The sequence below is a fragment of the Molothrus ater genome, chromosome 3, assembly GCF_012460135.2.
Source record: "Molothrus ater isolate BHLD 08-10-18 breed brown headed cowbird chromosome 3, BPBGC_Mater_1.1, whole genome shotgun sequence".
Lineage (NCBI taxonomy): Eukaryota > Metazoa > Chordata > Aves > Passeriformes > Icteridae > Molothrus > Molothrus ater.
Genome location: NC_050480.2, coordinates 52,200,098 through 52,223,201, shown reverse-complemented (window position 1 = coordinate 52,223,201; position 23,104 = coordinate 52,200,098). Strand labels below are relative to the sequence as shown.

The 23,104-nt window shown below is 41.3% G+C and overlaps 1 protein-coding gene across 4 annotated transcripts in view; it reads right to left on the bottom strand.

The window, feature by feature from the left end:
• The window catches only part of PHACTR2 (phosphatase and actin regulator 2), a 131,794-nt gene that overhangs the window by 99,472 nt on the left and 9,218 nt on the right, over positions 1 to 23,104 (bottom strand). The window contains exon 1 of one of the 4 annotated variants that reach the window (XM_036379821.2): positions 4,634 to 5,006. The exons of the other annotated variants lie outside the window; for them this stretch is intronic. Within the exon in view, the coding sequence (XP_036235714.1) occupies positions 4,634 to 4,646 (13 nt within the window). The 5' untranslated portion in view covers positions 4,647 to 5,006. Of the gene's footprint in view, positions 1 to 4,633; positions 5,007 to 23,104 lie in introns of those variants that run through there. 4 annotated transcript variants of the gene reach the window in all.

The following is a 23,104-nucleotide window of genomic DNA, read 5'->3' as shown; positions in this document are numbered from 1 at the left end:
CAATAAAAGAAACATGGCATGGATAGCCCCATTTACATAAGAGTGGGACAGAGAAAGGAGGTGCTGTTGTCCCCTCTAAAAACACCTTCACACTTGGGGAGAACATGGACAGGTACCATCAAAGATCAAAACAGCAGCTGCCAAAGGATGTAACTGGTTTTGCCACTGGAGCTGGGAATTGTCCCAAGGGCTCACAAACCTGTGGTGACACTGCTGCCGTCTCCATTACAAGTGGTTTTGTTTAAGGGGTTTCCTAATTCATAGGGACAATTCAGACAGCTTAAGCCTTAGATGGCCAAAGGATTTCATAGCCCTTTATGGGCAACAAATGAACCTTACAACTCACTGAGATTGTTATCTAGCCTAGTTCTGCACACAGATCAGCTCAGCTACATCAGAGGTTTTTGAACACTATGAATTGATGAGAAATCAGGATCATAAGCTGAAATCCTCCTCCCAGTTTTGTTCTTCTGCCAGTTTTTCTTTCTCCTCTGTATTTTAGAAATATGTACCCTGTTTGCCTCAAAATAACAGGTAAGATGTAACAAAGAGGCTGTAAGGTCAAATCCTCAACCAGCACTCAATCCCAGCAGTCTTACTGAAATATGCTAAATATGTCCTATTGACTTACAGAAAGACAAAAAATGACCACTTACTTCAAAAGCAAGGGGATTTCCATCCACAAATGGTTTCCTGTGTCTCTTACCCTTCCTGTGAATACATGATGTCGTGCAGAAGGCTAAACTGATCACTTGCTATCCTCCCCACCCCACAGCATTTCAGGCTTCAAGTTAAAGTCTAACCTCAGTGGAACGCTCCAAGTTTCACTATAGCTCAAATATAAAGTTTGATGTTGCTACTGGATATTCCTCAGAGATGGACCATACAACAGAGAAGACCTCCAGTCCCCTTAAAACACAGTTTTTACTTGAATGCATAGCCTGCAGCCACAGCTGCAGAACCTACATAATTCAGGGTAACAATTAACCACAGCTAGCTCATTACTTCTAAAATAATATTTCAAGTGCAAAGAAGTCATATAAATCCCCAAGAAACATGAAACAAGGCCTCCTGGTTTTGTTCACTACTGGTATGCTATGCATGACACAGGATCTCACTACGGTGCCATTCACCCCCATGAGATGCCTCCCCCAGCCCTTTGGCACCTCACATTGGCATTCTTCTTGGTAAGAATGAGTGTGCAAGACTTGTCTGTTTTAAGGTGAGATGCCTGTCCGAGCAGGACAGAGCTGACTAGGAGCTCTGGGGGAAGGGATGTTGCTGATCTCACTCCTTAAAGGAAATCCCCCCCCCCGCCAAATGCATCACTTGGGAGCACTTCTGTTTCCACAGCTTCTTTCTTCCTGATACTCCAAGTTTCTTGCTGGTTTTATACTTGCTTCCCCACCCCCCCCCCTCCTGCTCCCCCCATAAAGTTATTTCCAAACCTTCCTATTTTTTAAAAATTAGTTTCATTACATCACTACTGTCTCCAGGCTTGATGTGTTTGGCCCAAAGTCGATGTGTGCAGCAAAGCTGGAGCCCAGGATCTGCCAATGGAGGCTGCTGGCTGCCCTCCCCTGCCCAGAGCAGCAGGCAGCCTTGCAGCTGAATACCTGCAGACAGCCTGTCACAAACAGCTGATGCCAAAATAGGCAAGAAATACAACTAGAACTGTCCTGTTGTGCCCTACACAGATGGATGAATATTTTATTGTTATTCCAGGAAAGGCTTTTAAAAGAACACATGAGACAACAATTATGTGGAGTTGTCTCAGTACACAGAATAAAAATAAGAGCAATCTAACACTTAAAGGAAAAGACTTTTAAAATGAAAACATTGTTTCTAAACCCCACAAAATGGCATCAACCATAACAGCTAAAAATGTACGCAGGTGACTTATTAGCAACACTGATCTTTTTAAATGACAGTTTTGGCCAGAAAATAATTTTAATGATGGCAGAGGAGAAGAGTGATGAATTACAGAGATATTTCTGTTGTGCAGAGCAGAAGATGGAGTTTTGCCCAACAATTATCTATGGTCTGACTTTGAAAGTCTCTTCAGCAGCTTGATGAGTTTAATAACAGAGGCCTGATTCACTGACACTGATACTAAATTTCTAACACTCAGTAGCTAAAACACGCAGCTTTGCTAATATTCTGCAGTTCTGTATTGCCAGAAATAGCATCTCTCCAGGAAGAATTTGGGCAGGTATCCAGTTTATATACATCAGTGTGTTTACATTTTAGTTGGCAGACTGCTGAAGAACAAATTAATCAGGCAGTTGGGCTTAGGCATGCAAATAATCCTGCTGCTCTCTGATCTCATAAGTGCCCAGATGACACCACAAGGGTTTTCAAAGGTGCTCTCCAGTCCCTCCAGATGTCTGAGGGACAGGACAGATATACAGAGGTATTCAGCTGCACAGTCCCCACACTGGCATCCCAGTTAGGGATCACGAGCCCTAAACATTCCTGAGACCTGGCTGTGTTTACCCAGCATCCTGTGGGATCTTTGGAAATTATGTATTCCCAATGCCACTCAAAATATGTAAGTGGCAGGACTCTTCGAAGAGCTGCCTGGAGAAGGGAGGGTGTCCATACCGCACGTGGGGCTGAAGCCCTCTGGGGGTTTGGAGCAAGCTGACCACAGTCAGCAGGAATATCACTGGTAACCATGGAAGAAACTGGATCACAGCCTTAAACTCTGCCATGATGTCTTCAATATGGCTTAGTTTCATCTGTTGTTGGGTTGGTTCGTGGCTTTTTTTTTTTTTTTAACAACTGGATTTTAGTTATTGTCTGAAAGGATTATTTTAACCAATTTTAATGGTATATAGGTTGTTTTCTACAAAAGGAAAGCATCAGTCACTGTTTCCACATGAGAAAAATAATATCTGGAGTTATTCAGCAAACTAATGTTGTAAGAAGTGTTGAGAATAGCTGGTAAGTTGTGCAGGCATCAAGTCTTACTTATTTTAACTTTTTTCAGATAGCAACCAAACTGGATTCTTCCTTAGGATAAAAACCAAAAACCAAAAGCCAACAGAAAAGCTAAACAAAAAACCCCAATCAACCAAAAAAAAAAAAAAGGAAAATCTGTTTCTATGGTTTTCAGACACTAGCTTCCCTCTTCATCCCCCCAAAACTGGCCTTTAAATAAATATGACTCATTCCAGAACAGATTCTTAGAGCTGGATTAAAGTGGTATCTCCATCAAGTCTTCAATAGTGTTAGTTGTTGATGGTGAGGAGTGTAAAAACCTGGAGGAATTAGCAGCTCTGCCTCCAGGGTATCTCTTGCCCACAGACATTCTGTGTCAGAGAGCAGGAATCCTTCTCCTCCAGCAGAAAATTCTGCCTCGTCATGCAATATCAAACACAAGTCATTATCATTTATTATGTTAAGGCTCCCTAAAAGCTAGCCAAAGCACCAAGTGCAAAGAGTATTGCTAATCTTATTTATTTCCGGAAATGAACATTTTACTAGGACCATGCCAGGTTTTTTTATATGCTGGCAATGTAATTTTCCATGATGTTACATTTTAAATTCTAGATTTTTTTTTTGGTCCTGGAATTTATAGAAATTAAGGCAGCAAGACCCTTTTATCTGTTTGTCACAGAAGTTTATAATGATACATGTGAGCTGAGAATGACCTGGACAGCTTAGCAGACATAAGCAAGAGTTTTGCTTCTACTATTTAAAAAAAAAAATCAAACCAAACCACCCACAACCTCTCAAAAATCAGCAAAACCTACTGTAGAATAATCTTTGACACTGTAGAGATGATTGTCACTTTTAAGGTCAACATTAGACAAATCTGATGAGCTGAGCAGGTTTCAAAGGACACTGAATCTACTGCAGATTGTGTCTCTTAATATGTATTACACTAGTACTAATAAATCTGTGAGATCTTGACATATTCAAGTTTCATAGCAGTAAAAGCAGCATGCAAAATACCTGTCCCAAAAAACTCTCTTTTTTTCTCTGCCTCATGACACAAGGTAATGCAAAAGGGGAATGCAAATAATGCATTTCATCACCGATGTAATGATGTGTGCTCCTCCTTAGAAACCGTGAAGAGCATTATTTGGGATGAAAATGCATGATCTAAAGTTGGAACATCAAAGAAAATAAAAAGTGCAAATATATTCCGTATTTTATGTACCACATATGAAAGAGAGTAAGGCATTATTCAGAGAAAACAGAGCCAGCTTAAAATAAGACAGATGGGAGCTAATATTATCTACTTTTTGTTAGCTTTATTAGTTACCTATCCACACCTAGATCAAACTGTGAGAGATATTTCTTTCTGAAGTAAACGCATTTTCCCTTCCTGCCACATTTCCTGCATATAGCTTCCAAAATAACACTGAATACCTTAAAAAGGCAGATCCTACATTACAGTTTAGGTTCACATTTCCAGGAAACGGAGCAGAAAAAAATCAGACTGTTAAGGGGTTAACAACTTAAGTGTGTCACATTTTAGACATAAAGATTTGCTTTAATAAAGGACATTTAAAAGGAAGAAGCCACAGAGGCTAAAGAAACCCATCTCCTGCAGCGAGTGAGAGAGGATACAGACGAACCCCGGAGCTGCACTAGGAATGAGGATCTGTTTTATTCCACTTACCGGTATTGTCCATTATTCCCTTTATTCCCTCTCGGCATTCAAAAAGCACAGTTCCCCAGAAAAGCAGCCGGCACGGTCTCAGGCTCGCTAATGAAGCTGGCTGCCCTTCTCCTGGTTATTAGACCTTGCTGGCAGTCAGAGCATACTTCATGTACTGACTGCAGTAGACATCACCAGGAAATTTATATCTCCAAGGATGACAAACAGCCATTAGCTCCATTATAGGCTGATTAAGATTGTGTGAGCCTATCAAGTAGATACGTAAATCCCCCAGGGTTTTACATCCATGGGGGGAAAACAAAAGAACTCCTAGCCTGTAATACTGAATATTTGTTTCTGAAAAGTAAAAGTAATGCTGACGAGGAGAGGTTTAATGGGTAGGAAGGCAAAACCTTAAATACAGAAGGGATTTATTACTGAGCAAAGGCTGTTATTTATCAGTGACGCAACAGCAAAAGTTTTAGGGAGGAAAAAAAGGGGGAGGAATCTGTGGCTGACAAAGTGTTAGGTTAGGCTACAATTTGAGCCATTAGCTTTCTTTGTGCTTTAAATCCTGCAAGTTCTGCACCTGATGTTCTCTACATCAGGTGTTCTCCTTTTTCTGAGAAACACAGTAGATGTGCTTATCTGTGAATGCATATCAATATATTAATTGCCTGGAAACATACATTATTATAGTGATCAAAGCTGAATGTAAGGAAAGGGTGAAAAGTAACTACAGGGCTTTACTTCTTTTAAAGTCAAAGTAAAAAACACTGGATGCTGGAGGGATTGGACTCAGCAAAATCTGAGTAACATGCTGAAATGAAGAGGTATTAATTCGAAATCTTCCATATCACCTGAGACTCTGAAGAACAGGCTTTTCCCCCACAGAAGTAAACAAACAAGCAAACAAAGTATAGACTCATAAAAATTTCCTTGTATCAGGATATTAGGGTTTCATGCCCTGTTTTGGAACTGGTTGCTGTGTAACCCTAAACTAGGCATTTTGTGCTACACTGTTTGCTCAGTGGTGACAGGGGCACCATCACACACATGGCCTTTAGTGAAAGAGAATGCCACAAAGTACTGACACTTCATAACTGCTGCACAGTATTTTCTCAATATTTGTACCTTCCATTAGATAATTCACTCCAATCCTCTTTATTGCAATGGAGAAGGAATACAGATTTTTTGTCTCCATTATATTGACCCTCTGCCTCACAGCATCACATGAGCAACAGAATATATTTTCAATTCATTGTCCCTTAAATGTCCTTTTGATGTAATCTGTCTTTTAAAAATTTTAAATATAAAGAGTGTTGCAGCCCTGATCTATTTACACTGATTAAGAAGTGGAAAGAATCAATGGCTGAGAGCTAAAGTCATCAGCAAGAATGGAGAATATCTAGGGCACACTGGATATATTTTGTATTTCCAGAAAGGAAGTGCTTGGAGGGCTAAGGAGAGACTAAAGATTAGAGATCTGTCACACTTCATATTAAGCTTCTATTTATAAGTGGCTTATGAAGAGCTTATAAAAAATAGAAGTTAGCATAAGCATGTTGCATTAGTACATGCCACAGTTAGCTACAACCACACTAATACAAAGGGTTAAAGATGACCAGTAAGGAGCTTATTCATTTGCTAGATCCTGTATCAGTTAATGGCACTTGATTAATGTGCCAATTTGGGTAATTGGTTAATGTGCATTTGGTGAAATCTAGTTGCAGAGGAGCACTAAACTGGAGGCTGTGTGATGACCATCTGATAAAGGCAAGCACTTTTCTCCAGGCTCCTCTGTGGGAAAGAGCTGCCTGTAGAGTGCTGGGTTCCTGCAGAAAAGAGAAAAAATGCAGGGTCTTGGTGTGTCTTTAAAGCCCTATGAGTCCTGGAGAGAGCTAGGGGATGTACTGCAGAGCTGGCAGACTGCTCAGGAGAGAAAGGCAGAGGATTGTGCCCTTGTGCTAGGATGCTACTGCTCTACTAGGGAGCCAACCCAGGGAACAGCAAGCTGCCTGTGTGAAAAGAAGAGATGGCTTGGTTTGGAGATGGAGCTCTGCAGAACTGCAAATCCTACAGGTGCCTGAGCTCAAACAGCACTGTGGGATGGTGACAAAGCCTCTGCAGGGCAGAAGGACAGATATCTTATATCTCACCATGTATGCAAATATCTTGTGCTGACTGAAACTGAGAGAAATTGGTTTTGAATCCAATTTGTTTGCTTTGAGTTTCACTGGAAGTTGGAAATGGGGAGCTCTGCACTTGAGAGGCTGCCAGGCAAGGGTGCAGCTCTAGGAAACCAGTCCTGGCCCTTGTGGTTGGGAAATACAGCTGGTAACTCCCCCTGCCAGAGACTCCAAAGGAAGATGCAAAGCTGCACCTACATAGACCTCAAGGAAGTGAAGAGCTCCAGAGAGTGACTATTTCTATCTGCAGAGCACTCCTAGAGTGCATGCCATGGCTGAACCTCAACTGCAGGGCAGGTGGCCTTCATGGTGTCCTGCAGGGTGCTGGTCCCCCAGTCACACAGATGAGAAGACCTACAGGAACACACCACAGCTCCCTTCCTGCCCACTTGCACAGGTTTCCTTCCAAGGATGCCCTGGAAGAAGAGAATGTGTCCCCAGTCCCTGCCTGACATGCAATTCAGATTCACAGCTTCAGGTCAGCTAAGAATCAGGATTGTAAGGTGCTAGCTAGAGTGTGGGAAGTCCCAGTTGCAACAGCTTGATAAACATTGAGTTTGGGTGCTTCATCATGGCTGTGTGACAGAACTGTTAATGAAATTAACTGTTATTGGAATTTTTTAACTCTTGAAAGCTAACTATAAATGGAAATTTCATAAGACATGTGATATAAATAGCCATTTAACAGGAAGTATCTCACCAGGGAGCTTAAAAAAAGAGAAAGCTTTACAAAATATGTGAATTAGGGTGGACTTAAAAAATTATAGGTAATTAGATTATTGCATAGAAATCAACAGATGGGTATAATCAGATGCCATTGTTACAGGATTAAAGCAATGTTGACCTGACTGAACATGGGAGAAAGAAAGCTACAGATAAGAGATGGAATTCAACAAGGAGAATGTGATTGTTATTTAGAAGTAAAATATACATATACTACAGGCATACATTTACTTAATTTGTGAGTACAGAGCAACCCCATCACCATACACAACTGCATGACACCAAAATGGCTCAGTCTTTTTAAGGACAATTTTAGGTAAAGGCTAAGAAGATCAGATCTGCACAGGTGCAAAGCTCTCTGTTCATCTTGCAAAAATATCATACTCCACCAGACTGCATCCTGGTTTTCTTCACCTTTGAGGCTGTCCTATCTAACAACCCATTTCAGCCATAACCACTGAAGACCTGGGCTCAATTCCTTGCTCATCCTGACTTTGTGCAGGCTCCTCCAACATCTGACCTAGGAACAGCTTGTACCATGCTCACTTCCCACACCTCAGCTGTGAGGATAAACACACTGGAGGTTGTGTGAGACCCCAGTGCAGAGCTAGGAGCTGATGAAGTCACTAACCCAGATAATCAGGGCCAACCCCTGGAGAAGAAAGCATTACAGGGTACATTAGTAGCACTGCTAATTACACAAACCCTAACGATCCCGCTCTCCAATATACCTGATGTACACAGCCTGCTGCAGCAATGACATTTCCCTCCCAGGAAAATCAATGAGGATTCACAGAGGCACAGAAATCTGCCAGGTAAGCAGCAAACAGAGAAATCAGGGTAAACAGAGACCTCAGTGCCCAGCCATCAAAAACACTCAGAGTTGACAAACCTGCAGAATCCATGGACAGCTTCAGCTGTGGTGTTCCCAATCATGACAGAGATGCCTAAGAACACATTTAGAAAATGTGAAATCTGGCTCTGTTCAGTGCACATTTGTCACTGCAAAGATCTGATTCTGTGAGATGCCATTTCGGGCAAAATGTTTCACTTCCCTTTCACTGTGTCTGTTTCTTCCCACACAGAAATCATCAGGCAGGTGTCTCTGGGATAAGCTATACTTGTTTTTAGATGCTGTGGGTTTGAATAGTCATCGTCAATACTCTAAATAGACAATTTCATGCAATTCTTGTAAGCATCCACCAAGCCCCAGGGCAACAGCTGTGCTGAGTACAATGGGTCTGTAGCCCTCCAGAAGGTATTTCCTTCTCTGAAGTGCCTGTCCATGGTGACGTTGCATGTCACCAATGGTGAGGTGGTTTCACTGGGAGGGAAGGAAGGACACTTTGAGAAAGTAAGGGAATGACAGCAAAAGATCTGCACTCTACAGACATATCCCAGTATTTCAGTCAGTAACAGAGATTGATGCTTGTCACAATGTGGCTTTGCTCCTCAAGAGCTGCACCAAAATCCAGAATTAGTATATCTATTAATACAAAGTTGCTAGATACACATTCTTCAGGCTTTATGTGTATGAAAACCGTCTCTGGCACGCTCTTGAAAATTGCTAGGCAAAAGGGAATACCTCTTGAGTATATGCTGGGCAGTATGCATGGAATAGGCTTCCCTGGGTAAGGGCTGAGGATTTGCCAAAGTGCAGAAGCAACCTCTAGCAGAAGCCTTCCCTAAGCCTCACTAACATTTCTCAGCATTGTTGGGAACAGGTTTTGCCAAACGCCTTTCCCCTGCCTTACAGAGGCAGAAGATTTGAGAGCAGGACAGTTACAAGGATGCTCTTTCCTGGGAAGAAGCTCCAGTTCAATTCGGAAATGTCGTTAATACCAGCTGTAAGTGCAGAGAGTGCTTTGTTTTGCTGAGCAAAGAGCAGGAGCCTCTTGTTCCCCAGGAAGACTTTATCCTTGAACAGCCTGGGCAGATGCAGTGGCTCTGACTCTTGCTGAAAGCTGCAAGGGGAGAAGCAGCACCTCTGAAGTCAACAGATTTGAACTGAGAAAACAAGTAGAGAGTGGGATCGAGACAGCAATATGGGGTCGTTGTAGGTGGGGAGTTTCACAGCACAGATGGATTTTCAGAGGGAGCAAAAAGGGCCTGGGTGTATGTTGAGCTTGGTGCAGAGAGAGTGGCAGGGCTGAGTGAGAGGAGATAGAGGAAGTGCAAGGGGAAAGCAGGGACATGGGGACAGGTCAAGAAATCTGTTTCAGCATATCATAAAGAGGGCAGCTCAGCAGGAGATAAAAGCACAGACAAGAAAAACATCTCGAAATACTTCATTATTTAAGGAAATGGTAACTTTTTTTCTTTATCCTGGATTTTAGTGAATTCATGTCTACAAAGCAGTATGGTATGTGTTTAGTTTGAAATACCTGGAAAAATAAACACAAGTTTTTCCTCTATAGCTTTCTCACTGATTCCTTTATGGAGGCTTTGCATGTGCCTAACTGCCTACCCAGCCCTGGAAATCTTAAGAGGATTTCTTGGATTTGGATATGCTTGAATGAATTGTTCCTGGCATGGCCAAAAGTAAATATATATTAACTATGTGCTGGTGTCACCATGAGCACAGCTGCACAGCTGGTGATGGGGGCTTCACAAAAAAGATGGCTAATGGCTTCAAGAATTTTTACTACTATTAAACCAGCTCAGAGCTATTGGCAGGCTGTCTGCCTTCAGAAAACAATTTCATCTACTCAGAGTCAGGTCTAAATGACATGCTGGTAAAAATGCCTCAAGTCTCAGACCTGTCTGTGCTCCATCCTCCTTGTAGCCAGCCATTACTGCTGCATCACTTGCCCTTCTTCCCTTGTCTTGCCCTCTCATGAGCACACATCCACACACAACCCAAGCTGTGGTTATTCCTCTGTGCCCTGCCCTTCCTGCAAGTCAGACTCTCAGCCATGTACCAGCTTGTGCAGAGCCAAGGGTGGCTGCTACAGAGGGAAGTTCTGTAGATCTGAAACTGCCACACGTCTTCCACTGAACTGCCAAGCATTTGCTGTCAGAATCAAAATATGCCTTTCTGTTTGCTTTTTAAAGTCTCCCAAAATTGGAAATTACTTTGAAAAGCAAATGGCTACCAAAGGAGTTAGGGCTATGATTTGGGAAGGTCCAGAAGATGTATTTTCCTCTCTGTCAGAAAACTGGGTAAGTGTTCCAGGTGAAAGGCTACAAGCCCTGGGCAGCCATTCACAGTGCTTGGTGTGGGTGTTCATGCATTAATATAACATATTGCTCACATAAATGAATTCTGTCAAGCAAACTGAAATAACCTCTCTCCCTTTCTCTTTAAATATCACAAACAAATGCTTTGAAACAAGTTACTATTCCTATGGAAACAGAGATGAGCTCCAATCAAAACCTTACCTCATGGCATGGCCTTTGCTACCCAGAATGCTAAGCTAAATCAGGTATAGAAAATAGGGAAAATCCATTCAAAATAGGAATTTTTAAGGTAATTTTAAGGTATCAGGCTCCTATAATCCTCAGTATTATATTATTATAACAAGGATTAAAAAATTTGCTTCCACATGTCCACAGAAAGAATTCCACACTGAAACTCCATTTTATGAGCTGTAGGCTTTTCACACCTGAGCCAGACAGTTACAGAGCCTGTTACAAAATGTTCTGACTTTGGAAATCTAGTAACATCTTTAAATGTTCTGAAACCATTACGATATTTGGCCAGATCGAGTGTTTGTCTCAGACCAGATTTGCTCCAAAGGGGCCAAGCTGAACCTCTGCATGAAGACGCAGCCAGTTTTGGGTCCCACTTTGCCTCTGTCTTGGTCACACTGAGGCTGCTGTGGTGACAGCTCCATCTCAGCATTTGGCTTGTTTTACAACAAGCAAAACTACTTCAGCCTTCTACTGCAATGTGAAAAATGAACACACTTTTGAGTCATTGGGGCCAGGGCACCAAGAAGAAACAAAATGCCTTTTACTCTGTCAGTGGAAGTTGCAATAAAAAACTGGTGAAAAACTGTGACTAAGCATGTTCAAGTAAAAACATGTATCTTTTGCAACAGCAAATGTGATTAAGTTACCAAGGCTATCAGTGGATTTTCTGTCTCTGGAGGTCATCACATCAGGACTAGATGTCTTTCTGGATGAAACACAAATCACTGAGCTCAACAAAAGTGTTAATGGTCATAATTTAAGGGCTTGTATCACACAAGTCAGACCTAATAACCCCTCTGGCATTAGTGCCATGAATCCATGTAAAAAGGTCAGTCTTCATTATCCTTGCTGAAGTGAAATGTCAGACTTTTATCAGCCTTAATGACTGCATACAATAGATTTATAGAACATTTTACCCTGCTCCTTATCTCAGGACCTTATTCTTACCTTCTGCCCTCCACTTTTCCTCTTGTGTCTTCTGTAGATTTTTCTCTTGCAATCTTATGTATAATAAAAAGAGAGGGACTTTAACCTCACTGAAAGGCATAACCATGGCTCTATTTATATATTCTCTTAAAATCTGCTAACAGATAATCCAGTAAAGAAAAAAACAAGGAAAAACAATATATCCTGGTCTGAGGATCTGAAGTGATACCAACTTACAGTGAAGCCAACAGCAAAACTTCCACTTAGTCAGGCCAAAACTTTGGACATAAAACATGTGGCCACATTTATGTTAAAGGCAGGGAAGATTCTGGGTGCTTCAGTTTGTTTTAAGTGGTGTGAGTGAAAATACATCAATAAAGTCTTAGGCAATGGAATAGAAGACTGCATTTAAGATATTTATTGGCATTTTTCTTAACCCTGTCTCCCAGCTGAAGAAAAATTTAGGCAAGGAAGAGCTAGATAATGATCACTTAAATGTCAAATGCCACCCTTAGGAAAATGAACAAATAAATACCAAGAAAGAAAAAGCTTTTCAGACTCCAAAGGCTGACAAACAACTGCTGATGTGCAGTCATGTGCTGTACATTATGCACTGTACCTTTAGCCAGACAAACTTGACCGTCTCTTTGGAGGTTAATGCTTTGTAACTTGATTTTTGAGACACAAGTCCAAGCAGAAATAAACTGGAATCAGAGGACACACTTGAGAAGATGCACTACAGAGAGATATAACTTCAGCTTGTTACCTTGCTGTCTCTTCCCTCCTGGTGTTGCTAGTTATCATATAGATCTTGCCACTAACCTGTATTGCTTTCGAACTCCATAGTGCACATTATTGAAGTGAAATCCATCATCCAGAAGTGACCATCAAATAAAGGATCACTCTCGGGTGCTGCCAGATATTCTGCAGTAGTTGGAAAGGAGAATGGCAGAAGAGCCTAACTAAAGCAGAGTGAAAAACACTGATTGAGCGTGTTTTCCTAAATAACTGTTAAAAATATCTCTTCATCTATATTTATCCATTAATTTACTCTATATTTTACCATATTGGGACTGCACTCTCACTTAATTAATCACAACTTCTGTTCCACATGGAAGGGACTTGCTTTACATACCCACAGCCCAAGCTATGGCTACGCACATGAGCAATCAGTATCTGTACAAGGTCTGATGGAATTACATCCCACCTCTTAAAGCTCAGGGTTACTCTTGCTCCAGTCCTTGGGATTCCATGGAGTTGCAATGATTGCTTTTCTCCTTCACTGGCAGCAGCTCAAGCTGAATGGGCTGTGTAACTGCAAAGAGTGCCCAGCATGCCTGGTTGGGGTCTGTCTGTGTTCTGCCAGTAGAGACCCCTGAAACAAACCATCATTTTTTCCCATATCTATTTCTCCTGCTCTTTCCTGACTCAGAGGGAGAGATTTATGACTGAGAGCTTTGACTGCATGATCCACCTCCTCAAGGGATCCAGCTGGACTAGAATCACAGCTCCAGATATTATACAAGGTGCCTCACCAAAGATGTTTCTTTTAAATGACGAACAGTCAGATTGACTTCACCTATTTAAGCGCAGAAAGTGTGGTGAATTGATTGCTGGTGTATATGTAATTTAACTCTCAGCACTCTGGTCAGTTACAGGAATGTCTGATCAATTTGATTTCTGCTCAATTCCTGTCCTGAACTGCTCTAGGTGCCACATAGAGGACCACTTTAGCTTGTGCAGCTTGATGATATTCTAATACCAGCAACAGATGTCCAGATGCACCTCAAAGGTACTTAAAGGATGGGTATATTTTAATTATTATAAAACACATATTTTACCTGCAGAAGCTCATTAACAACACCAGTTATTTTAATCGTATTTAGTAGCTAGTGTGCTTGCCAGAACTTACTGTAAACCGTGTGTGACAAACACAGAGTCTAGCTGATATCAGCAAAGTGCTTCAGGCAAACTGGCAAGCTAGAGACGTGCCACATGCAGGTGTTGGGAAGACATGCATTAGAAAAAGTTTGCTGAATGAATAGACAAGGTGAATATTTTCCACTTCAGAATGTTACTGTGTCACCATAGGCTGTACTTTTGTTAGGCCACAGCTAGCCAGTATAGCAGAAGCGAAACCCTGGAGTCATTTTAGGTAATAATGCTGATAATTCAGCATCCCAAACCTTTTTATTCTGAGTCAAAACTCCAAGTGTACTCCACATGTAGCATGGAGCCAGAGGATAAACTACTGTTTATACAACAACATAAAAACTTCCACTGCTGAAAGATGCACTACAATGAAATCAACAACACGTTGTAAATCTGGTTCAGACTGCTTGGTTGCTTTGCACAGAAGTGTGCATATCTGGGAAGAAAGGCAGAAAGGCCAGAGAATTTCACCAAAGAGGCAACAGGGAAGCCAGGGGAATTCTGGAAATGCACCCTGAGGAAAACCTATGGCCAAACACCAGCTGAAAAAGACTGTGCTGCTAACAGTGAAATTATGCCCTTTTGTTTGACTCCTGCTATTTTTGGGAAACAGACTTGGTGTATTGACAGAGGAAGAAATTGAAGACATTTCTATTATCAGTTTTTCATCCTAAGTGAAACAGCACATAAAGTTGTGTGAAAGTTCAAGAGGGGGTCGAATCCACATGGCAAATTGGTTTTTGAAGTTTCTCTCCTTCCTTAGCTGTTACCCAAAACACCCTGTTTACTGTAACATGCCTTTCACCAAGGCATCCCTTCCCAGGGTGTCATGCAAGGCCATTTAATCCCTTTTGTGGCAAGCAAGTCAGTGCTCTTTTCCTGGGGTGGGAATAAGATGTAAAAAGAACCCCGAAGTGACATTTGTATGGCATTGTTCCTTTTCTTTTCCCCTTACAATAGCACCCACTGGCAGTTTCAGTGCCTATTTTGTGCACAATCTGGGATGCTGCAATTAACTTCTGAACACAGGTCTTTCCATAAAAGCATCAACAAAGGGGTAGGAAGGGAAATTATGTATCCTGCTTTATTTATTTCTAAAAATAACAACATTTCATCAAGAACATGATGCTTGAATTTGACTGGAGAGCATATTAGATACTGCAGGGAAAGGTGCCCTCTTGAGAGCAAGAAGAAAAAGCTCACTAAAGCTGGTGGTTGAATATTTCAGAGCTATGTTGCCCTTCTCTTTGCATTGCAGGGTGGTGAGAAGTTTAAGCTTCTTTCCTTGGCTAAGAAAGAGAATATTATAGAAGGATGCTGACAAAAAAGTATTTGAAATATTTTAATTTTGTAAATGAAATATCAATTGAAATAGATAAACATTAAAGTGCTTAGCCAGAACATGAAGATTTTCTGCTATATATCTCCCACAGGTTTTTAAGTCCAAATCAGGAATGAAATCCCTTTGGAAGGAGGCCAAACAGTTAATCTGTTTAAAAGAAAGAATTTGGGTATTATGTTGTTCTAAGGCTGCAACAAGCAACATAGTAGACCACCCTACTAGTTGTATCTTTAGGTCAATGTTTTTGTTTTATCTGAATCCAAACCAGATTAGTGCATAATTTTAAAATTCATTCATTTAAAAACCCAGATCAAACAATCAACCAACCAATGAAAAAGCCTAAACAAAAGAAACAAAAAACCCAAACCAAAACAACAAAAAACTCCACACAAAATAAGAAAAACAACAACAACAACAAAACAACAAAAAAACCCCAACCAACCAACCAACCAACCAAGAAACTGTGTTTTTCATCCTGACGTAAGAATATGATCAATTACACATTTCAAGACCAGAATGGAATTACACGATGCTATCTCCCCCAGAGTCAAGGAATGAAGAATTTCTACCACACTTCTACAACAGAGCCTGCCCAAAGCTTTCAGAAAACCTGCAGCAATCCCAGATATTCTTGAGCCACCGAGCTGAAACACACCAAGAATTTCTTGTGGATGCTGTGGAATGAAGGAACTTTGGCTCCTTAGTCTTGCAGGTGCTGCAATGGAGGCATGGCAGGAAGAGTATGACAGCTCAAGACTTCTACTCACCTGGGACCTGGCTGAGAAGAGCTATTTAAAGGCTTTTTTTTTTTTTTTTAGGTTTCTCCCTCTCTCTCCTTATTCATCTGCACATATATGTGGGAGATGGCCAGGACTTACAGATGTCATTTTCTCGACATGGATTACATTCTATCAAATGACACAGTCATTTTTCATTGAGTCACTTTTTATGATCATTTCAGGCAGTATTGAATAAATAACAGAGAAATGTTTTGGTAAGTGAGTAAGAGTGCTCTTTTCATGTTTCATTTGGTGATATGTCATGGGAAAACTGCTTTAGCTTACTTTTAGTCATATATCGACTATCTATAATCTTTATTATTTCATGTAGAAAAAAATTTCTCTTGCATGTTTTCATGTATACCAGATGGACTGGTATACATGAAAACTTTGATGAAATCTTTGATACTTATCAATTGTATATGAACCACTTAACATTACTGTGGGGTTATTTTCCATGACATACAGTCTAAAAGAAAAAATCTACCAGGCCCTCCTCCTCCAAGAATAAAAGAAAAGAAATTGAAAAAAGAAAAAAGGAAAACAAAAGATTTTTCCTGCCATAAAACTGTTTTGAGGTTGGAAAGAATGAGTGATGTCTCTCTTTTAGGCTTCTGGGGAAAGTCTTTCCAATGTTGGAATTTCCAGGCTGGAAGAAGGAATTAATATTTTCCACCTCACTCAGTCTAGTCAAGGGATTCTGCATCTGCCCTTAGAGCTGCGTGTACCAACTCTAAATGTCTATCAGGCCAGGAAGCCATCAGGATACTTAAGTGCACAATGCTAATCAAGGCCTAGATGTATTTCTGAACACATTTTATTTAGATCCAACTGAATTTTGCTTTAGAAAATAGTACTTCATGTCCAGCACACACAGAAATTTTAGTCCAATTATTTTAACGATTTCTTTCTCAGAAGACTATGTAATAAAGGTGCAACTCAGACTGAGGGTCTGCCTTTGCAGACTGGCTGTGGACTGGGGTCAAAGCACTCTGCACAAATACTGGAAAACCTGGTGCTAATTAAAGCCTGATTCCCTCATAATGAATCAATATCCAAGTGTGCAACAAGCTGCTGGCAAAAAATAGGAGCTTCTGTTAGTTCTCAAACAACACAGACAACAGACCTTGCTCCCTCACTCCTCAGCAGTTTCTTTGACAGATCGATGCAGAACCCACAAGCCCTGACCAAAGTACATCAATACAACAGGGAGATCCAATTTCACCAGCACGACCGATAATGCCAAGCTTGCAGCATTACCTTGGCTGAGGGAAGAGCAATGGCTGATAATAACATTTTGGGTTGTTTAAATAGACATCTTATGGATTAAAAAAAAAAAAAAAAAAAAAAAAAGGTGGGCAGGGAGAAGGGAGCATTAGGAAATTTAAAATGCTGATACACAATCCCCATCCCCATCCCCATCCCATCCTATCCCATCCCATCCCATCCCATCCCACTCCAGCTTTGTGCCTTTAAAGACACTTAAGGCACTGAAACTAATGAAGACCCTGCTGTGACTTCCTCTGGGAAGGAGCAGAAACCAGGCAAAACCAGCTCAGGGCAATCCGCTGCTGCTCACTCCCTACAAATAAGCCTGTATTTCAGATCCTGTCTGTGGGCAGGTGCCTGAGCCAGGCAAAAGACCAGCACAGAGAGGCAGGTTCTGCAGGGAGGGAGGCAGGTTCTGCAGCTCAGCATCACAACCACTCCATCTAGTGTATCAGCCCCGCACAGCAGCTCCTCCCTGGCACAGAACCTCTCCCCAGCCCAGGGCTCCCCAGCAGCCCCTGGCAGGGCAGGTGAAGGCTCCTAACCAGGCTGTGCAGGACACACATGATGGGAGGCACAGCAAATGGGTCTGAAGGCAGAGGGGGAATTTGGGAGCACACGGTGTGATGCATTCCAGTGTGTGGCTGGGCTCAGGGGAAGCTCTTTGGATGGTGACAAGGCAAGATGCTGCAGTAATTACATTAAGGGTGCTCTTAGCCCTTAAGTCCTATCAAAAATGACTAGAGTAAGGAAGATATAGCAAAACAGGAGGCATAAGGGGGTTAAATCTACCTTATTGCTGGGCAATATATTCTGGTTTGACCATATATTGATGAACATAAACATAGTCACAAAATCCAAAAAGCTTGGCTTTTCCAAATTTTTCCCATTTCCCTCCCCCTGCAGGAAGGTCACTGAAGCTGTTGGGCCTTGTAGGACAGGAAATAGCACAAACAATAGCAGAAGAAAGCTCCATTACTTTGCACCTTCATTACACAGGAAAAAAAAATGAAAAAGGTTGCTCACATAAGTGATGCTTTCTTTAGGCAATTACTATAATGCAAACAAATTGTTTAAAGCCACCAACCTCGTCATTTGCTGTGTTCTGTCACTATTTTCAGATTCCTCCACAGACCTGTTGGAAAATCTCAGTCTATGGACAGTTCTCATATCTATAGCAGAGCAGAACTGGAGCTGGTAAGGTCCAGCATGTCATCTCTGCTGGCCACCATAGGCAGATGGACTCCTACAGTAATTGTTACTAGATGGAGAGCATCCCTACTTTTCCCACACTTGGTGGACATCATAATACAAAAGACCTGGAGAATAAAGATTTTCCACTGAACAGGAATCAGAGGTGCTGAGCCAAAAGGTCATTTGTTAGAGATAAAGTGAAAGAAGCAGAGCAGAATCAGTGGATTTTTCTAGATAAAGAAATCATTTGCTCTGTTTGTGGACATAAGGGCAGACTAACATAAAAAAAAGCTATCAAAATTTTCAGTAAAGTAATTTCTTCTGTTTCTGATGGGGATCTTTTACATTTTAAACCATTTCAAATATTCTTTGCTATATGAGTCAGTACTTTTTTGTCTTGATTTCTCCTGGCCCTTCCTACTCCTCTTGGTACCATAATAAAAGGCCTAGCTGTGTGGAGGGAGATAATACTGCTCACACCAGAGAAGAAGAGCTAGCAGACTCCTCTCTCCCACTCACATGCAGCAGAGGAAGTGAGTCACAGATAATCATGGACAATCCCATCCTCTTTCTGTCCTTACCTGAGTAACAAGGAGCCAAAGCAGGGCTCTCCTCCCATGAGGAGATCCTCTTCTCTGAAGGCTGGCTGCCTGCAGACTCCCACATCACCAAGTGGACCTTCATAGGGCTTTCACAGGATAAAGTTAGAAGCTGCTGTGTATTTTTACCTACTGTGGAATTGCTGTAGATGCTTTGTACTTGCTCTTTGTCCAATTTCCTTTGGAAAACAATCTCACATTTATTTTGATCTTTATTGACCCTGGCCAATCACAAAACCTGTTAATGCATCTCATCCCTGTTAATGCATCTCATCCCTGCTTGCATCAGGATTTTCTTAAGAGGCTGGAACTGAAAAATGCCAGTCTGCTCCCAAAGGGACTTTTGCCTTCTACAGGACTGTGATACTTAACTTCAGGTCACCTCATCTTTGTAAAGTGTTGTAAAGAATCCTTCCTGGGATAAAAGCTGCAGCAATCTATTCCAGCCCAAACCTTTGCTTTGACGCTTTGAAGTCAATAGCTGCACTGCCAACCACAAGTGCACCAACATCATGAATCAAGCCTCCAGGAACATGGAGATGCAGTAGAAAGCATATTATAACTTCTCATGGAATAAAAAAAAACCAAACAAAAAAAAAAAAAAAAAAACCCGCCATTTTTCTGCCTCTTTCTCCAAACCTCTGAATGCCCAAGCATGGGAGAATTGTGTTTTCAGAAGTTTTCAACACCAAAGAAGTCCAGCAGCCACAGGAAGGAAAAACCCCCACAACTGAGAATGTGACTGTAAGAGCCAAACCAAAACAATGTTAAGCACTGCAAAGTCACAATGAAGTCACAAGGCCAGACCCATGGCAGCAGCCTTCACTGGCAGTGCACTCCTGCCTTTCAAAGGGGCTGCACAGCACCTGACAGGGAAGATTGGGTGGGATGCAGTCACAGCGATGGCTTGGCTGGACCTCTCTGGCTCAGCATCCTCACTGAAGGGCGCTTGGTCTACTGGAATTGCTGCATCTCCTCCTGCTCTCAAAGCCAATGCATTTGCAGAGAGATCAAAAAGTCTGTATTACCTACTCCCACTACCTCAAATCATAGAAATGGGAGGGAAAGATGACAGCATAGATTTGAGAGGGAAAGGAAAGGGGTGCCCAGCCCCTTTTCCTTCCATGGCAATCTCAAAGTGCAGTGACTGAAGCCTGTTGCCCTGTTCAGAGCAAGGGTCCCTGTGGCCAGTCGTCAGCATTTCTCTTGGAGATACTCAATAGCTACTGAGCAGTTCCTTCCTTCCATGTGGCTGTGTATCTGTATTTTCTAGCAGAGAAAGTAAGGCCCCACCAGTCTGATATTTATATTTCAGTGGTTTAGAAAAATGTCATTTAAGTGGACCGCACTGAACTGAGGCTGGGTAGCTATTTTTTCATACATACACACGTTATCATACCCAAGAGCACCTCATTGCCTATGTACAGGGCACCCTTGACTTGCTCTTCTTCCTCGTGTGCCATGAATTCCCAGCAGGAGAATCTACTGCAATTTTACAGAAAAAATATACAGCTAATAAAAACTGCCCTGCAGTTCTGTGGCAGCATTTATTTCAGTGCCTGCTAGCCACATGACTCAGCCAATGTTCAGTGCTATTATAAAAATTCCAGGGCCCAGAGAAATCCACTTAGGGATGTTACATCCCTCAGACTGGCACAGAGAGAAGTATTTCATTACAAGACAAACAAGGAATTTTGGTTCCTTGAACCATACCAGCCTTTATCCTACAGGAGTCTTCAACATCAGAATGAATCTCACAGATATCTGGCATCTACCAAATGCCATTGAACTTGGCTTTTGATTTTTCCCTGGTATAATTATTAGACTGGCCAAATTGCAGGAATCTCAAATTCTGCAAAAAAAGTTACTCTTACAACTCTGCTTCTATAGATTAAACTCATATTAACAAATGGAGTTAGGACTACTGCCAAGTGTGCATATTTTGAGAGCTGTTATTGACATGTAAAATTATTAGAATCAGAAAACATTTGAATGTTTTTTTTTTTAAATCTAGTCCTACTTATAAATGTGCATAGTTTGAAGCATCTAATTCTGAGTCTGAGAGAGATGCATATTGCCATTTGCAGAGTTCTTTCTGGATTTTCCCCTCTCTCCTTTTATTATGATAATCAACATTTGTATGAAAACATTTTGTATCAAATATCACTTCATACATGATATGCATGAAGTTTCATTTTCTGGGATTTATTTTCTCTGTGGGGCATATATAACTGAGACAAGTTCATTGAAGGAGAGGTATGAGTTCTAATAAATATTAGAATTCACTTCATCAATTAGTGCCTGAATCTTTAAAGATATCTCTTTGATATCTTTAAAGAAGGTGATTGTCTCAGAAAGCAGACTAAGCTTGTTTATTTAAAGTACTTCTCACTGTCAAAATCCCATTGTCTAGAATTCATAAAAATATTCTAAATATTCACCCAAAATCATCTAAATATACCTTTATCTTAAGCTTAGGATAAAACTGTGTGTAACAGAACTCCTCATCCAAATACTAAGGGTGGATTTGGCTTTGCCCTTTCATTTTGCTTATCTAATTGTCAGTTATTTGTTTGCTGCTTGGGAGAATTCCTTTCCATCTCTTTTGCTTCTGTCTGCTTTTAAAGGAGGCAGAGAGGACACACTGCCACTGAGGGTGGGTCATGGATGTGGTTCCTCCATCCACTAACAAAGCAAGATCCATCTTTATTTCCTTTGCCCCATGAGTCTGGCAGATGGCTGGCTTGTATACTCAGTTCTCTGTCCCTTTACTGTCATTCCTGACTTGGCCTAAACACAGCAATAAAAAAACCAAACCAAAAAAACCCAAACAAAACACTCATGACTGCAAAAGACCCTGCTCATTGTTGCTGTAAAAAGTTTATTTTCACGTACTTTTTAGTATGTTTCCAGCTGTGGTTTCAAGTGCTTCCAGAACTTAAAGGAGAGCAACTTTCACTGTTCCTCCTGGGAGGCCATTTCCCAGCCCAATAAATCTCACTCCCAAGAAATTTCACACATCCCCTCCTGTGCTTACAGCACTTTTCCAATCTTGGCCTATCATGAGCGGAACAAATATCTTTTTCCCCACAGACTTTATATAATAATGCAATAAAGTTGCAAAAGCTGTGCACTCCACTGAGTTACTTCCACTCACCAGAAATTAATGGGATAACAACTTCTGTGTTGTCAGCAAGACATAATTTAAAATTTCAATAAATTACAAATTTCTACTGAAACGCAAAGCCGTCCAAAACAGACAATATTATTACAAACCTCACAGAAGACATTGGAAAAGAAGCATGGAAAATCTTTAAACTGCTGACACCAAGGTAAAGTCTGATGGGTTGCTCTACCCCTGTATTCAGCAGACTGGTTACAAATATCTTGCCAGCACTTACGCTGTCTGTGATGTTTCCTTTCTCTTTTTAAAAGACCAGCAAGTAAATTACTTTAGAAATTATAAAAAGAAGTGCTTTGGTTGCATTTTACTTAACCCAGCTTGAATTAAAAGTGATTTCAAAGTAATGCCTTAGCTGCTGTTAGGCAATTACCTTGCTATTTGAGATGGTGTGCCATCTTCCCTCACCCAAGGATAGGCAAACCTGTGGAGCTGCCTGGCACTGCCTCCACAGCAGGCACTGAAAAAAAAAGAAATCCCTATGGAAATCTCAAGGGGGGAAACTTTCTTCCAGGATCTGGTGATCATCAGGACAGCTATTTGATTCAGAGCCAAAAAAGGGGCAGGCAGCACATCTGAAATCCTGAAGTCTTTGGCCCCTGTAGGTGGAAGGAAGTAATTCACTCTGCTCGTTCCCTCCAGGCCTGGCAAGTGCTGCACTGCAAGGGCGTAGCTTCACAGCTTCTTTCAGGTAGACCACTAAATGCAGGAGTGTGTACAAGGCTCTCATTTGCCATGTGGCCAGTGATAAACATCTGCACCACAGAGAGGCTTGTGGCTTGAGAGCTGAAATCGCCTACCAAATTGCACACACATTCACCAGTTTGCTTCAGGAAAATCCCATTAGACAAATCCCAAGCTGACCAGCTAAATATGAGAAATCTCTGAAAATTACTGCAAAAATATTTTGGAAATCTTTCCCCAAAATGAATTTTGCTGTTTG